Source organism: Lutra lutra, chromosome 3, assembly GCF_902655055.1.
Source record: "Lutra lutra chromosome 3, mLutLut1.2, whole genome shotgun sequence".
In the NCBI taxonomy this organism is placed as follows: domain Eukaryota; kingdom Metazoa; phylum Chordata; class Mammalia; order Carnivora; family Mustelidae; genus Lutra; species Lutra lutra.
Window position 1 is genome coordinate 8,646,120 of NC_062280.1, and position 17,874 is coordinate 8,663,993.

Genomic DNA, 17,874 nt, shown 5'->3' on the forward strand with positions numbered 1-17,874 from the left:
GAACAATGTATTGGGATGTGTGCACCACAGCGGGAAGCAGAAGGCCTGGGGCTTCCAGCCATGGCTTTGTCACACCTTTGTTCCATGACCTTCAACAAATCACTACATCCTTGAGCCACAGTTTCTTTACCTGAAAAATCAGAGGGCAGAATGATACCTAGCTAAGGTCCCTTTCGGTTCTAAAATTGTAAGAATCTTCAAAATGACACCCATTTTTCTACATTAGGTTTAGTAAGAGCCTATCAACATCTCATGTCTGGGCCTGCATTTGCCAACTAAACTCTAATTAATTTAGCCGTATAGAGCCAGGGGCCTTGAGGTCCTGAGGACCTGCCAAGCCAGTGTCAGCCACTGCAGCCCCAGTATTACCTCTTGAGCCTACTGGTCTTGCACATAAGATTTTATTTGCATAAAGAGCTTCATGGCAATAATAAGGTTTGAGAACTGTTACCTACAGAAATGCTTTTCAAAGTGTGGGACTCTGGCAGTAGGTATCAGAATCATTTTGCGGATCAATAAAAATGCAGATTCCCAGGACATACCTTGGATGGGCAAGGTCAGACTAGCTGAAGCTAGGACTCAGTCGTCTACATTTTTTACAACCGTTCTAAGTGACTCCTAGACACACTAAAATCTGAGGAACGCTGACATAAATTTATAAGAACTTAAAGCAGTTAAGTTACTAGACAAACCCATGGTGTTAATGCTAGATTTCTAAGAGGTCATGACATAGAGGCTCACAAGAAACAAAACTTCATCCAAAAGACTCTAACTGTGATCCAGGAGCTGCTGGACTTTGAGACACCCTGAGACTCAAACAGAACAGCCCCCTTTCAACAGCTGGGCAACAGGGGACATGAGAGTTGGAAAGTGTGTAAAAGTACACCGAGGCCACGGTCACAGCATTAATCCCTAGGCAGGGCCCCGGAGGGAGGCGGAGCAAGGAAGGTCTTAACTTCCAACTTTTAGAATCAGCATATGTGGGAAGGGAGCACGGGTCGTCCCTGGGATCCCTCTTCATCTCATCAGGCTTCTTTCCCAGTCCTTTCACACTAGACCTTGGTCTCCACTGGACTGTCCAACTGGTGATGACATGAGGCCGTGAACACATGTGGGAGCGTGCTGAGACTGGGAAGAAGATTGGTGACAGACAGAAAGGAGGACAATTCCGGGGAAGCATGAACCATGAGAACCAAGGGGTTGAGAGGACCTGAGTGGGACCTGAATGAGTTATAAGTGGGTTTAGAAATACGAGGAAACTGAACATTGGGAAGTAAATGTATAAACCAGTATAAGAAATCATATAAACCATGGTGTTTTTACCACAGGGTGAGATGATAAAGTTATAATGAACTGAAGGTATTCTAAGGAAAAAATTAAGCTTTTGCGGTAGATGACGGACAGCTGTGTTTGAAAGATTAGTTTTTCCTTATTTCAACACTCAAGGAGGTATATACCATTTGTACAAAGTACAAAAGTAAGTTAACTTATCTGTGATTTTGGAAGTCAGCTCAGTAGGTCCATTTCCCCTTTAGGAGGCAGGTTAGTGACTGAAAGGGACCCAAAGAGACTTCCGGGCCCCAGTGACGGGGCACTGACACACACCTATGTTCAGTCTTGGAGGATTTAGCAGGCGGAATGTGCTCTTTTCTGTCTGTATATCATATTTAAAAAAAAAAAGATTTAAAAATCTCAAATAGCTGTCTATGGTGGACCTTAAATCCATTTTTAAAGAAAGTAGCTTTTAGATTAGAAGTATCAATTCAGCTCTTAAAACTCACTTTTAAGCTCTAGAAAATAAGAGCCCCTAGCCCTAAACATAGTAGAAAGTTAGATTAATTATACCTTTCAGATTCACAGCCTTATTTTAAACTTTCATTTCAAAGGATGCTTTAATAATGAAAGTGCAGCACAACCACAAAAAAATGATAAACATTTCTCCTGTGTTTCTCCAGACCAGCCCATTTGAACCTACCACCTAAGTAGTGCGCTGGTCCTAACACCGTGGCAAGAACCCTGGGATCCTACCAGGGTCCACTAATCTAGATGGTTCATTTAGAGTCTAATCCCATTCCTAACTCCTACCCTTCTGGGGGAAAAACACTCAACAGCTCCTTTTTGTCCCCAGTGCAGCAAGGGATTAAGTCACAATTATACCACAGCCAGTAAGAAAAATAAAATGAAAGTTTTTCAGAAGGGGCTGAGCTTATCTTCACGCTAAAATGACCAAGATCTGTCATGCTGATGACATTCTAGTGGGCTTCATCGGCCCTGACCTGCCTCCAGCAGCCAGGGCCGTCCATCACCTCAGAAGAAGATTAGGAGGGCACGTATTGCACGGAGGACTGGGTGTGGTGCATTAACAATGAATCTGGGAACACCAAGAAAATAAAATAAAATTAAAAAAAAAAAAAAAAGATCAACAAATTCTGAAGGCTCTCAGTGCGGATTCAGATTTAAGCCATTTCCAGGGAAGGCTCTCCACACTGCCGTGCTGCCCTTAAGACCTGGAGTTGTACAGAGTCGTACCATATGGATCACGAGAACCTCTCTCAGCCAGGGGCTGGTGTTACACAGCTCACAAGGTCATAGCACAGGGCCCGTGGCCTGAAGCAAGAGTAAGATTCTAAAAACAATCGGTAGAACATCGCTACAGCTTTGTCATCTCTAGACCGAGTCCAAGATCAGGTCCCAGTTCCCGAGATAGGAGGAATCAGACTAGACAAAGAAGCAAACAAACATGGAAAACTGCTTTACATAAAAAGAGATCAAACAGGAGTCCAGAGACTACATTGTAACACTGATGCACAGACCACCCATGATTAGCTGTGATGGGGAAAAGGTACAGCAAGGGACACCACTGATCCCCTTCATCGTGTCTGTGAATCTTCAGAGAGAAGCCTAAGTTTGCTGTGGTTTCCTCGCTGTATGTTGGTACACAAGGTTCTTAAAGTGAAAGAAGCTCAAGTAACACAATAATAACTAGGAAAAGAAAAGCAAGAATTAAGAATGGGGGGGGGGAGGGCATCAAAGCCCAAGGTACAATGTTTCAGCAGCCTGCCCTGCCGAGGGTTGTGGACAGTGACCCACACAAGGAGGAAAATGTGCTTCTGAGTCTGATACAAAGGCTTAAGAGAGCAAACCTGTCTGGGCAATGCTCACATTGTCGCCACAACCACTTTTCTTAGACTTCAGGGCCCCTGGGGAAGAGTCCTGCTGAGTAATCTTAATCCAGCAGAATGAGAAGAAAGTTGAATGCTTTTTGAGCCTTCCTAGGTCTGACCTCAAAACACTATGATGGAAGAAAGCTTCAGTGAAGCCCCCAAAACCTCTTATTTAAGGTGATGCTTGTATCTAGCAGGTGACACACCATCACATATGCCACTACTCTGCTGCTAAGTAACTTTCAAAATTTACATTCATCTACCCGCACCAGAGTCCCTTCCCTTCTAATATCAGATCAGAATACCTGATAGAGGACAAGGAAGTTGTTTAAGACTTTGTCTCAACTAGTGAAGGAGAGATTTTAAACAAGTTACTTAATTTATCTGGGCTTCAGTTTCTCCATCAATGAAATTAAAGAATCATTTTAGCCAATTTCTACCCACTTGACCTACTTCATAAAAGTGTAACAAAGAACAAAAAATAAAGTAGGTAAACATGCTCTGTAAACTATGAAGCACTAGGCACATTTGAGTGTCATAATTCACAGTGTTAAAAGCACAACTCTTAGCCGGGTCATTTAAGGGACAGACTAATCTGTACAATCCAACCAGGCACCCCATGGCCGAGCCTCCTCGGAGACCCTGCATGAAGGCAGAAGGCACAAGACAGTGTGGAATGTGGAATGCCACAGCTCCAAGTAGGAGGCATGGCCCGAGGTGGTTGCAGAGCTGTCCAGTTAGGAAAGGAAGGCAGAGAACTGGTTAGGTTGGGGACAGACAACTAGCAGAGCAGCCACGTGATTAAATAAGGTGTTAAAAGGATGAGACAGACCTGAGAACAGGAAGGGCCAAAACAGTGTGAGGACAGAGCCGAACAGTAATCAGGCTCAGACCATAATCTGTAACCTATTCTTGATCATAGAAAAACCCAAATTTGTACGTTCCATAAAAGGGATTAAGAATTTTTCTCTTCTTGGGGCACCCGAGGGGTTCAGTCAGTCTAAGTGGTCAGCTTTTGACTTCCACTCAGGTCATGATCTCAGGATCCTGGGAGTGAGCCCTGTGTGGAGCCCTGCATGGGGGTTCCACACTCCCTGGGGAGTCTACTTGAGGATTATTTCTTTCTCTCCCTCTCCCTCAATCCCTCCTCCATGCTCAATCTCTCTCTGTGTCTGATAAATTATCTTTTTTTTTTTAAGGATTTTATTTATTTATTTGACAGACAGAGATCACAAGTAGGCTGAGAGGCAGGCAGAGAGAGAGAGGAGGAAGCAGGCTCCCCACTGAGCAGGGAGCCCAATGCGGGGCTTGATCCCAGGACCCTGGGATCATGACCTGAGCTGAAGGCAGAGGCCTCAACCCACTGAGCTACCCAGGCGCCCCTGTCAGATAAATAATCTCAAAAAAATACTTTTTTAAGAAAGAATTTTCTCCTTTTCAGTCACTCATTAAATTGGATACACTATTAAATTGCTTTTTTGCTCTTAGATATATCAACTTATTAAAATAAACCAACTGTTTTTTTAAATCTTAAAAAAAATTCTATATAATGCAAATATCAATGTTTAAACAAATGCACTGAAATATCACAAATAGCAGCCATAGTTTCAGTAGAAAAGTACCTGCCTTTATCAAATGCAATCTGGAACCAAAATCATTGTTCAATAAAATTCGGAGCAACTAGATGTGGCCAGAAGATGCCGTTTACCCATACTCTGATGTGATGCAACGCCTCAGAAATTCGAATTACTACTAATCCACAGACACATACAAACAAAGGTCTTCCAGAATCCTCTCTTCATGTTTCCAATTCATTTTTTTCCTATTATATCCAACTACCTCCCAGGGGTATTTTTCTTTTCCATCTCTAATCTTTTCTCCTGGGGTAAACAATAAGGAATTCTTTTTATTCCTCCACCTGCTTCAGATGACACACTGGTTAATTAATCTCTTGGTCTATTTTTAAAAGTTGCTTAAAATATGTATTTCCTATAAATAACCACCCTCAATTATCAAAGTACATAAGCAAAGGGAGGAGCTCTTCACAACAGAATTTCCAAAGAATCAAGCCAATATTTTGGCCAATTGTACACAGTACCATTCAGCTTTTTTGTTAACACTCACCAAAACTAAGCACTCAGCATTTCAGCCCTACAAATGCATATTCCTGCACTCCTGCCTTTATGTCCCACCATTTTTGTTTAGATTTTTTTTTTTTTTATTTGAGAGAGAGAGCCTGTCAGCAGGAAGGGCGGAGGGAGAAGCAGACCCCCACTGAGCAGGGAGCCCGATGGGAGGCTTACATGAGCACAGGGTGGGGGTGGGGAACAACGGAGGGAGAGGGAGAAACAGATACCCCCCCTGAAGTAGGTGGTCTCGGGCTGGATCCAGGACCCTCGGATCATGATCTGAGCTGAAAGCAGACGCTTAACGTACTGAGCCACCCAGGTGCTCTTATGTCCCATCATTTTTAAAATACAGGGGCATCAGCATCTTGCTAGGATCCCCTATAGGATGGGAGACCTGAGAGACTGAATAAGAAGGAAAAGCAATAATGCAGAAAGATATATTTTCCAATGTGTTCCCCTACAAGCAGAATTTACTGAGCTTTGTTACTATTCATCAAAATACTTGCTCTTAAAGAGCAATACTGCTTTAAGGGATCCTAGACAGTTAAACAGAACTTAGATGATGTCCAGATTATTACTGGCCATGGGTATCGCTCAGACCTGTGGATAGAGGTTGTACAACTGTTTTCCCAGAATCCCTCATCCTCAACCATCCCCCTTTAAGTGTCACATGTTTCTTAAAAGAAAGAAATGACATATCTTTCAAAAGCCCAGAGAATTGTCATGCTCCACATAAATGGTAGACAAATGCCTGAAATTATTCACACTTCTCTGCATATCCCCAAGGAGAAAACCAGAACATTGCACTTAATGACGTAAAATGCTATAAGTGAACAGAAAGAAGTAAATCCCATAGAGTGAGGATTTTCTTAGAGATCGTACCAGTTTGTCTCCTGACTGAACATTCATGCTGCTGTCAGGCATAATTTTTAAAATTTTCTATTATGAACTCAACTGCCCCAAATATCTGGTTCAGTTTCCCCAATTACAGCACCGACTCTATTACAGTGTGTGCTGCCCCCCAACCCCCAACCCCGCTGCCCCCATCCCCCAACAGGACAGTGCCAGAGTCTTCAGCTCCCAACTTCCCCACCAGCTGCTGCTCTGTCAAGGGGCAGCCCTGAGAGCCCGTCCTCTCGGGCAATGGGCATCCGCCCTCCGGTCCTGTGGAAAGGATCTGCCTGTCGCCCTAGCGCCCTCGGGGCGTGAACCTGCGCGCTAACAGGGGCTTACTTGGAGGGAGAGCCTCGTCCACCCTCTGGTAGCGGCTGACGTCCTGGCGCACGGAAGGCAGCGATCTCAATGGCTGGTGGCCGTTGGCTTGAGAACCTAGGATTAAAGAGAAAAGGGGGCTTGGGTCGCGTTTTCCCCTTCAGTGTCAAAACAGTCTCTGAAACACCAAACCAAACCCAAACCCAAACAACCACCACAGCTAACATACATCCGGGACCTAGTCTGTCTGTCTGCGCCTCTCTGTCTCTCTGTGTCTCTCTCTCTCGGCCCAGAAACAGAAGAAAAGAGCCGGAGGTGAGCGCTCAGGAGAAGAGGGTCCTGCAGAGGAATGTCCCTCTGCACCCACCGCCCCCCCTTCCCCTCCTGGCTGGTCCTGGTCACACCCCAGGCCTTCAGGGGCCCATCATGGCCACAAGACGATGAAGGAAACAGAAAGAAGAAGAAAAGGAAGACAGGAGGAGGGAAGAAGAAAGGGACACCTTAGGTAAAAATAAAAAAATAAAAATAAAAAAAGCTGCAGAATAAGGACACTCATTCCCGTTTTTGCGTCTGGGCTCTCCGGGCGCAGGAATTATCCTGAGAGTTCCTGAGGCAGCGAAGGAAACGTTGCCGGCCGTGTTCACGGAGACAAAATGCAAACTGTGGGTGTGAATCCGCTTCCCCGCCGCTCAGACAGCGCGTTCTTCGGTGTCAGGAGGCAGCACCCAACTTGGTGGCACTTTCCGTGCCGCAGAGTCGGACACGTCGTGGCGCTCGCAGAGCGCGGGCTCGGCCCTGCTGGGCCCGTGACCTACGCGGGTCCGAAGCCGCTACCCGCCCCCGACGGCGACCCCGCCGGCCCGTCTGCGTTTCTACTGAGAAACCCGGGCGCCGGCGCAGAGCCGCGGTGGAGACGCGGACACCCCTGACAGGCCTCTCACTCCAACAGTGGGACATCTGTCCGGAAGACCAAGCTACCCGCGCAGCCCACGGGGCAGAATTCGGACGCGAGACCCGCAGCACGGGACACACGAGGGACAACCCGAGACTCCCCTCGCGGGCGGCCTGAGCCCGAGCCCCGCCGGCTCCTACCTCCGGCCGCGCCCTCCTCCTGGGCCGCCGCCCCCTCGCACGCCCCGCGGGCCTCCCCGGCGTCGCCGTCTTCTTGGGGCCGGTTCTCCGGGGCGGCCGCTCCCTCCAGGCTCCCCCGCCGCCGCCACACCTCCCCGGCCTCCTCCTGTCGCGGCGCAGGGCCCGAGGCCGCCGAGTCCCCCGAGTCCTCCGCCGGCGCCTCCTCGTCCGCCCCGGGCGCCGCCACCCCCGGCGAAGGGCTGGGCGCCCGCAGGGACACGGGGGACCCTCCGGCGGCGCCGCCCGCGGGCTCGGCGGCGCCGGCTCCGTCGTCCTCGTCCTGAGAGGAGAAGGCGGGCGTCCCGGGGAAGCGCGCGCTCTCCAGCGAGGAGCAGCGCGTGTCCACCGACGACAGCTGCGTCGCGACGCTCTCGTTGCAGGAGCTGTCGGCGCCCTCCAGGTCGCTCTCGCCCTCCGGCCTGGTGCTGGCCTCGCTCACGCTCTCCGTCCTGGCCGGGTCACTGGGCTCCGTCTCCGACGACACCTGCGACGGCTCCGAGCCCTGGTCCAGGGACTCGGCCTCGCTGACGGCGCGGCGGCTTCCCCCCGACGCGTCCGAGGCCGCCGTGTCCGCCCCGCTCGCCGCCTGGTCCGCCTCCTGCGAGTCGCACAGCTCGCCGCTGCCCTGCTCGCCGCCCGCTCGGGCCTCCGCGCCATTCTCGCTCTCCTCGGGGGCCGGGCCTGCGGGCAGCGAGGCCTGCGCCGGCTCCGGAGGATGTTCCGGCTTCTCCTCCAAGGACGCGGCCTCGTTCGTGGACGCTTCCTCTGCCTCCGCCGGGGTGTCCTCCGGCTTCGTCTGCGACGTCAGGCTCGCGTCGTCCGTTCTCGACGTGGCGCCGAACATGATCAAGCCTCCTTCCTCCTCCAAGGAAGACGGGTAGCCCGGGTCTTGCTGGAACTCGTGGTCCTCCTCGTCGGAGTCGATGTGAAGCATGGCGTTGAGTCTCGTGTCGGTGGGAAAACTACTCCGCAGCTTGGGCGAGGCGCCCATGGACCTCTCCGAGCAGGAGGCGGGGCCCGGCCTGGAATGGCTGCTGTGTTCAATCGCATCTAAGTAATCATTGAGTGAATCCTGGCGTCCTCGCGGGGGTGAGGTCCGCGAGGACGTGGAGGTTAACTCCTCTGTGTCTATTTCCAGAGTGGAGCTAGTCCTGAAAGAATGCTTGGGCGTCCCGTCAGCAGCGCTGTCCTCAGAAACTGGCCCATTGGAACACACGGGGCTGTCGTGATGGCCCCCCGACATGTCCTCCTCATCAGAAGGGCTTCCGAGGTCTCCATTCACAGTGTTGACCCCAAGGATTGTGCCAACAGCTTCTGGAGAAGCATCTGAAGGAGAAAACAGCATGTATTCAAACAAAGCAGTCATGACAAAAAGAACTTCTAATGTTCAGTCCCTTTGCCCTCCCTCCCACACCAGTTCAACAAACTCGGTCATCCCGGCAAGCCTTCTTCACGGTTTCGCTGCCTGGCAAAGATGAGCAACTCACTACTGAACTAGTATCTTTTGGTCAGTGTGACCGATGAAGTGTCTGCGTTAACTACTCCTAGAAATTCTAGAATTCAGTTTCCCAATGCAGGAGTAAACCTAAGAGAGATTTTTTGAGAAACAAGCTTGCCCATCTGCTTGGGAAACTTCAGGAGGTAATCGTGGATTAGCTATTTTAGTTTCACAACAGGACACAAATTCAAATTCTGTTCCAATGTCAACGGACAATGGATTCAGACTGAACGAGGTTTTCCCACAGCGATGTAGTCATACAGCTCTCTCACCTTCGTGCGCAGAAGACGTGACCTCCACCTTGAACTGGAGGTACCCGCTCACGTGGTCGGCTGGGAGCCTGCGGCCAAGGTTGTAGCTGAGCATCTGATCACTGTAAGAGGAGAAATGGTTCTTTCCTTACTACACCGCTGTCAGCCTTCCCCTCATCCAGCAGGCCACCTGCAAATCTCACGCACTTCTCTTAACACTTTCCGACTCACCAGAAAATACAACGCTCCAAAGCCTGTTATAATCCAACGTAATATGATGCATTCCAACAAAGGAATACTTATAATTCCTTATACTTATAATCCCAGGATGCAACAAAATCTTGTTATAAGCTGAAAATGCAACACAGTATGACATGACTTTCTTAAACAGGGACTGATCTGCTCTCTCACTGCTAACAGCAACCAGGAAAATATCATTCTGAAGTCATCAAGGAGCTGGGAAAGGTTTTGGTATTTTTTGACTGAGGTATAAAAGTGTAGAGGGCCTGGTTGCTCAGCATTTAGCAGAATAGGAAACTGGTCCTACAAGGACACGACAGGTAAGGACTATCACACAAGGACATGGGGACATTTCGCTAGTGTACTTGAGGCATAGGAGCTGGAAGTTGGAAGACGGCAGGATGGGAAGTGTCTGTCCCTGACTACCATGGCCCTCTATTCCGGCCTCAATCTGTTTATTTAATCAAAGTCAAATGCAATTACATCATGACCTTGTATGCAGCAACCTTCATTCTCAATCTGATTTTTTCTTCATACAAGAAAATAACCAAAGGAAAGTATGAAATCACACACAGTGCTCTCACACTGCCCTCTACTGGCGACTTCAGGAGGAAAACAACGCCTTTGCCTTCTATTTGCATGACTGTGCCGCTTAGAGCCACTAGTCTGCTGTGCATTATTAGCGCATGTCACTGTTTTGTTTGTCCGTCTCTACCTTCTCAGGATAATTCCACACAGACGTCACCCCTTTAAAAGAACACGTGTGACTGCAAAATCCCTGTCCAGCTCTTGGGGCTCCTTCTGACTTCTTAGCAAGAATGTCTTAAAACTGTAAGATTATTTTCTTCTTTTTCTTTTCTTCCCTAGAAACATTGTGACAGTTTTTATCTCGATGTTTTTAAAATGCTTTCGTTTCCCAGCGTGAGGGCTTCACATGGGCCACACACACTCTGCTAAGGGCTTTGCCTGCACGTCTCTCAGTCACCCTGGGAGGCACGTGGCGGCTCTGTTTTCTGGAGGAGGACACCCAGGCGTGGGGAGGGTGGGTGACTCGTCTGAGGCCAGACACAAGTACTGCGGGACAGAGCCGGGATTAGAACACAGATTCATCTGACCACAAATCCCCCGCTCTGCACTCACATACCACTGTCCCGCTTTATGTCTTCTCAGCGGTTCTAGGCCGCTTTCAGGAGCACGCGTTTTAATGACGTGATTTACTCATGGCTCATCTAAATGTAACTGCTATTCTGATCATGCCTTTCCTACCTCAGCCGGTATTTTTCAAAAATCTTTTCTGCAAAGGGGTATACAGGCATATCTTACCATTAGTATAGTTACACTACTTTTACATTAAAGTGTTCAAGTAACATTGTATAATGGCTATAATCTGCATCATACCAGGACTGTCTTTTTCTTTCTCTTACCACGGTCTTCCCAGAATTTAGACAGCACCTAACCCACAGAGGGGCCTGATCTCTGCCCGCTAAGGCATGAACCTAGCCGCAAATTACATGGGCCTGTCCTCAACATTGTGGTTCCTCACCCATCCCTTTGGACATTAAGTCCTGGAATAATAAAACCTCTTTCTCTGTTAAACTGATCCTCATCTTCTCCTCAGCCAGTAACAGCAGCGTGTTGGTGTTGATAACGGACGATTTATAAAAGTGAGGGATTTGAGCTAGGAAACAAATGTTTCATAGGAATTGTAAGAAAAGAGCTGCCTCCATCTGTCTTGCTCACCGTCGTATCCCCAATACTGAACACGGTGTTTAACATTCAGTAGACACGGTATATGTATACACACATATTTGTTTAACAAATTAATTAACAAATGACACTCTTTGCTTGGAAAGAAGAATTCTAACAGGTGTTAGTGCTGTTTATTAGCCAAACTGGCCAGATACTCAATTCAACTATTCATCGTACAAATACAGGAAATCCTCCTATTCAGAGAGCTGAGCTAAGGGTTTCATCCCTTGTTAAGGGCCTGTCAGAGGAGTCACCTGTCCTCTTTCCTTCTTTATTTATCTTTATCTGTTTTTATTTTTGTTTTTTTTAATATTTCTCTTTTGTTTATTTTTTGGGTGTTTTCTTTTTTGTTTTTTGCTTTCTTTTTCATCTTTGTTCTTAGCCAGTCTCATCTGACACATCCTGCTTCTTGCGGTGATGTATGATTGCGAACAATATATTATATATTATTATGATACACAATCATGAAGAATAAGTGCCAAATTCTCTCACCGCCTGAGGCATCTCTCTCTAATGTAACCAGAGGGATGGACAAAGCAGAGGAAAGTGATGTGTATTTTGGACAAACGTGGGCCACTCACTGAAAAATGTCACATTCAAACAAATACTCTCAAAATAGGTAATTAGCAAGAAGTTCTAGCTCATCCTACAAAACCACACTCTGTAAAACCTCAACTACTTCTGAGGGCCTTAATCTGCCAAACATGTAAGGAATGGAAGCCCAGCACTTCTCAAGATGAATCAGTTACTTGGTGGAAAGCAAAATTCAGATCAGGAATATATATTTAGGGGTCAGTAGTGGATATACTAATATGTAGTATCCTCCTTATCTAATAAAGCAAATCCCCAAGTACCTGTATCAGACAATGTTTCTAACACACCTATGCAGAAACATTTCATAATTCCAGTATTTTAAAAAAATTCATGCTGGATTTCCTTCTAATACACATCAATTCAGGACTGGTAGTTCTCGAAGTGTCCAGTTGTTTAAAAGACTAAATGAAAAGCCCACAAGTCAACAACAGCTTCATTGCCTTGATCATTCTTACAGGTGTACGTAACTTCACACTTTTACCATGTGTCATATATATTCTGTAAACTATATGATGATAATTATATAAATTAATATACTGTATTTATTGTATTTACCATAGTTAGCTTACTTTTTAAAATCTTCCACTTTCTATAAACCCTTAAAATAACTTTTAAAAAACTTCCTAATGTATATGATCTCTACCAGAAGCAAAAATTGTGATTTCCTAACCTTTATCAGATAAACCAGGCTATTAGAATTTCAGCATACTGTTCCTACTTCACGTGTGCTGGCTCCATCACAAATTCCATCATCTCTGATGGCCAGAGACTTAAAACCCATTACAATCTCTTAGTTTCAGATTTTGAAGGGGCCTTTAAGTTCAGCTGGTCTAAACAATGTATTTTTCAGATGAAGAATGCCCAAGTTAATTACAACTTGCCAAAATAGAACAGTTCACTAGTTGCAGAGTAGATATGAATGAGCAACCTTCCTTAGTTAGCTGGAATAATGACACATGGCTGCCCGTCTGTGAAGTGTCACAGGAAGCCAGGATTCTAGAGCAGGCTGATCTGCCCTCAAATATCCCAGCTGCACCTCCTGCCAGCTAACCTCAGATTCCTCATCTCGGAAGTTGGTATAATCATTCTACTGACCTCAACCCAGAGCTGTTGAGGTTACATGGGCTAATAAGAATAATGAACTTAACCCCTGACATAGATTAAGCTCTAGGCATCTCTTTTGTTTCTCTACTTTTATTTATTACTATTGCTACCACTGCTGTTACTACTTGTGATGTCACTGAGACTAGGACCACCAGTAGCATTTGTTTATGTTTTCTTATGGTGAAGAAGGTACAAAACAAGATGGCGGCACCATCACTACCACCACCACTATCACTGCTACCACCACTATTACTATTACTACTGCCATATGTTCATAATGTTCTCCCACAATGAAAAAGATACCAAAACAGTACGCTCAGTGCTACCTCAGAGCAGTGGCGTTACTGAGTTTGCTGGAAATGACCACATAAAAATACATACACCATTTACGATAAGGGATGTTGTGATTTCTTAACTAGTTTATTCACAACTTACAAAAAACTCACAGAAAGAAAAAAGACATCAAGTCACATTTTAAATCCTCTGAGTAAGTAAACTTTAGTTGTTTGAATGAATGTATAGGTCTAGGAATTCTACAATAATACCTCGTACCAGTTAAGGTCTTATTTTAAATGGCCCTAAAACAAAGTGGTTTTTGTTTCTCAGGAATAGTGAGTTGTCTGGATGGGATTAATTAGCATAACGGAGCTGTGAACCTGACACTAGAGAGAGAGACTTTCACTGAAAGATTTCAATATACTCAAAAATAGTTGAGTATTATGACTTTTGATGCTGAAGTGCTAATGATAGGCCCATCTCAGAAAAGACAGATACCAAATAATAATAATAATAATAATAATTATAATTGTAATGTATATAATGAAAACAAAGTGCTTTGGTTCTAAACAGTTTAATGAGTATAAAAACACTTCATTTTTTAAAAAAATTATCTGACCACTTCTTCTCAGTAAGAAAAGTCCTAGGACTACAAAATTTCATTTCAGTTGCTTCTGTGCAAACTAATCTCAACAAGATCCCTACAATGGGGGGCTGATTACCCAATGGCTTGCCGCTCCAGCAGTCTCTGGACTGGAATGGTTAGTTTCCCCAGGAAACGCTTGATGATGGGACGGCTCTTGGCAAATTTGTCCTTAATTTCAATTTCTAAGACATCAGTAAGAAGTGCAAAAAAGGAATATTTCTGAAAACAAAAACAGGTAACATGTTGATTCAGAAGAAAGACAAATATGAAATTATATCATTTCATTATTATAGAAAATGTTCTCTCTTAAATCCTATTGACTTAGAGTCCACCTTGCTGGAAATATCTGCAGCCAATGTCCATCCTCTACTCACTTAGAATTGTTAGCTTTCACCACCGTGATTACAAGGCTTCAGTTAAGGATCTGCAGGACATAAGAAGCCCCTTCAATCATGCGGTTCTTCCGGGTTCAACAGTTTTAGGAGACGCTATCAAATATTAAATTGTGCACAATGCAGTTTTAGTACTTACTACATTTAATGTACCTCAATTCTTTGAAATTTAATATCCTGTTACAGGATGCTTTTGAATTACTGCTGTGTTTGATTACCAGCAATTTTAATTCCTCATCCCATGCGAGTCAGAAGTTGTACAGCATAGATTAAAATACTCTTTCACTTAATGGCTAAAGTAGGAACACCTACAGAATACTGTGGTTTCTCTAGTAAATATGAGAATGAAACAATGTCTAAAAATGTTAATTTAAAAGGCACACGGAACAGAAAAATAAAAACATGAAGTTAACATAAGCTTTGTTGTTTTGCTTAGGAATGCCACTGGAGAAAATCAGATTGGCTATTAATAAGAATATAAAATAAATATAAAAAGCTTTATTCATTTACAAAGATTTTCACCTATATTCCCTTCATGTTATCTTTACGAGTAACATTTTCAAGAACGAGGATCTCAGGATAAGTTAGTGATGGGGCCAGAATCTAACCTGAACAATATTACCCCTTCCCTAACATTATCCACTCAACCACAGTGATGCGAATGGCGTTGGCCAGTTTTATACTTAGGCACCACTAAGTTTATTTAGTCATAACAATTAAAGTTCTGCCAAGGGCCATGGAGTCTAGGAATCTGCTGAAAAGAAAAAACATTTGCTGAGAATAAGAGTGCTGAGTTTAAGCACTACCTCTGTCTCTGAGAAGCTATTACATAAACGCTTCAATCTTCAGTTCCTTAATTATCAAAATGGAGAGATGAGGATCTCATCCCTTATGCCGCCTTCTTAGGCATACACTGATAATATGGTTAAGAACTTTGTAAATATAAAATGTTAGCAAAAGAAACTTATTGCTAGGATCATTAACATATCCACTATGTTCCTTCTAGAGCTCATAGTGAGATGCATGTTACGTCTTCTAGGCTTCTAAATGTGTTAAATTAAGTGCTGAGCCTTTAAGAGTCATTCACTATTTGGAGTAGTTTTTTAAACCAGGTGTAGAATATATGCAATATGTCATCCACTTAAATAATCACATTAACTTCTCAGGAGAAACATCTTGCTCTGCTGACAAGTCACAAATAGCCATACCTATTTTTTTCCAATTGGTTTTAGATCCCCTGAATTACCTCCTGCCCCAGTGAAATATTTCTACAAACCTGTTAGGTCATATTGTTGTCATTAAACATTTAGGGAATGATCTGATTCATTGTATAACTCCTACACCCAGTGAAGGTTTACCCAGAAACATTCTAACACTAGTAGGTTAAACATGTCTTGGATCTCTGAGAAATGGCGGGAGAGCTCACGCTTTGTTCACTAGATGAGAAACAATGTCTGTTCATTCCTTGACTTTCCTGAGTTCGAATGAGAAAACCCCTCGTTTGATTTAAATGATGCGTTGCATGAAGATGACAGGTAACATAATGTAGCTCTGAGGAACTCGACAGTGTCTGTCATCAACGCATCAACAGTCTGCCTTCACTCAGTATGACGAGTCCTTCAATGCCTTATTAATTAACCAAATTCTAGACATCCGAAAAACCTTTGCCAAAGCCTACAGGGAGAGAAATCCCCTTAATTTGTACTGAATATATACTAGAACAAAACATAAAAGATTGGGAGGGCTTTTAAAGTTTTTAATTTTAATTCCAGTTACTTAACATATAGTGTTATATCAGTTTCGGGTACAAAAACATAAAAATTTTAAATAAAAACAGGATTGGTGTTACTGACTTTTCCTTCTGCCTCAGACTCTCACATGGCGCTGCAAGGCATGGTTACTGACCCTGCCCTTATTTAAAATTTTAATATTTGTTCATTATGAATTTTTTTGCATTGATTTTGATTTTTGTAAAAAAAATATTTCATTAAAATATTAATTTTGATGACTGAGCCTTTTGGCTCCCCTTAAGTCATGTTCCTGAGGTAAGGACTTCACGTGCTTTGCCCTACACCTGGCCTTGGCCACAAGGGACTATCTCTTTCCCTTCAGAGCCTCTTTCCAACAGAACCCTGAGACCCCTCAGTCATCCTGCTGTGCTCATAAACAGTTCAATGATACGCAGAACAAAGAAAGACTTGGCCAACTTCCGGTCAAATAGAAGAGCCTTGAGGATCATCTTACCTCTCGGTGCCAAATCGGATTAGTGGTGTTACTGATGATAGTAGACCTTCTCTCCTGTCCGTGGTGGGCACAGGTGGGGAAACTGCTCTTCTTTCCTGGCTGAATGGACATCTTAAGATAAGGGTCGGGATTGAAGAACATCCCTTTCTTTAGCCCAACTGCTCTAAGATCTAAAAAGGAAGAGAGGAGGGAGGGCGAGAAAGAGGGGGGTAAAAAACAGCAAAGCAGCAACAAAGTTACTTACACTATGAGTGCTTAGATAAGTGAGGACAAGTGGATTATGATGAATTCTGGCAGAGGGGGGTCTCCTGACAGGCAACAAAAGTGAAGCCAAACATTCATCATCACCTTACCCACCTGAATAGACTTTTCCTAGATACCATTTTGATTCTAAAATGCATCGTCATGTGGTCTGGCAACCAGCATTTCAAACAGTGTCTTGAGAGAAATTCTTAGGCAACAGTTTATTTTTTCAAAAAGAATGCTCCTATGTTCTTTCATGAAAGAAAAGTTAAATCTTCTACTTAGATACATGAAATTATAGACCTATGTTTAATTTGGGGTAAAACTCGAGAGTACACGTTCAGTTGTCCCACATTTAAAATGTCATATATACTCCACAAATGTAATAAATATTGGGGGGAAAGGACGCCAGAAATATTTCTTAAAAATGTGAATGCCACCTGCTGTATTAAGTAATTATGGGGTTATTATTTAGGACCCTACATACCTGATGAATGTCCCAGACTCGTCTTAGATTCACCAGCTGTCATTTCACACTAGTTGAGCGGCCAAAATGTCTGGCTAAAGTCTGGTACATGGAGAGACTGATACTTTTAAAAGGAGTCAGGCCAAGGGATGCAAACATGTCAGGCCATAAACCAGATCCACCAGGTCCTCAACACCTTTCTGAGAATATCTGTTTGGGTAAGGCTGGCCCAAGAGCTACGTGATCTTCAAAGTTCCTGCAGTCATAGATGGTTTCTAAGTAACCTGATGCGATTGTGATTGGTCCAGGCATCTCTCTGACCCCTGGTCCTGAGAGAAATTCTGCAGATGTTGCTGAAGCTTCAAAGACCTTTGGATTACCCAGATCGGTCATTTGTGGTGACCCCAAATTATAAGAGGTCCCCTGAGTCACCCCACTCAAGCTCATTCTTTTTTTTTTTTAATGTTTTCTCCACGATGGGCCCAACATGGGGCCTGAACACACGACCCTGAGATCAAGACCTGAGCTGAGATCA

General features: G+C 44.6%; 1 protein-coding gene across 3 annotated transcripts in view; it reads right to left on the minus strand.

Annotated features, from left to right (window-relative positions):
• Positions 1-17,874, minus strand: part of HECW2 (HECT, C2 and WW domain containing E3 ubiquitin protein ligase 2) — a 363,970-nt gene that overhangs the window by 110,128 nt on the left and 235,968 nt on the right. For all 3 annotated transcript variants that reach the window (XM_047720962.1, XM_047720963.1, XM_047720964.1), the window contains 5 exons: positions 16,631-16,800; positions 14,071-14,213; positions 9,407-9,507; positions 7,598-8,962; positions 6,527-6,622 (listed from right to left, as the gene is read on the minus strand). In XM_047720962.1, the coding sequence (XP_047576918.1) occupies positions 6,527-6,622; positions 7,598-8,962; positions 9,407-9,507; positions 14,071-14,213; positions 16,631-16,800 (1,875 nt within the window). The remainder of the gene's footprint in view (positions 1-6,526; positions 6,623-7,597; positions 8,963-9,406; positions 9,508-14,070; positions 14,214-16,630; positions 16,801-17,874) is intronic.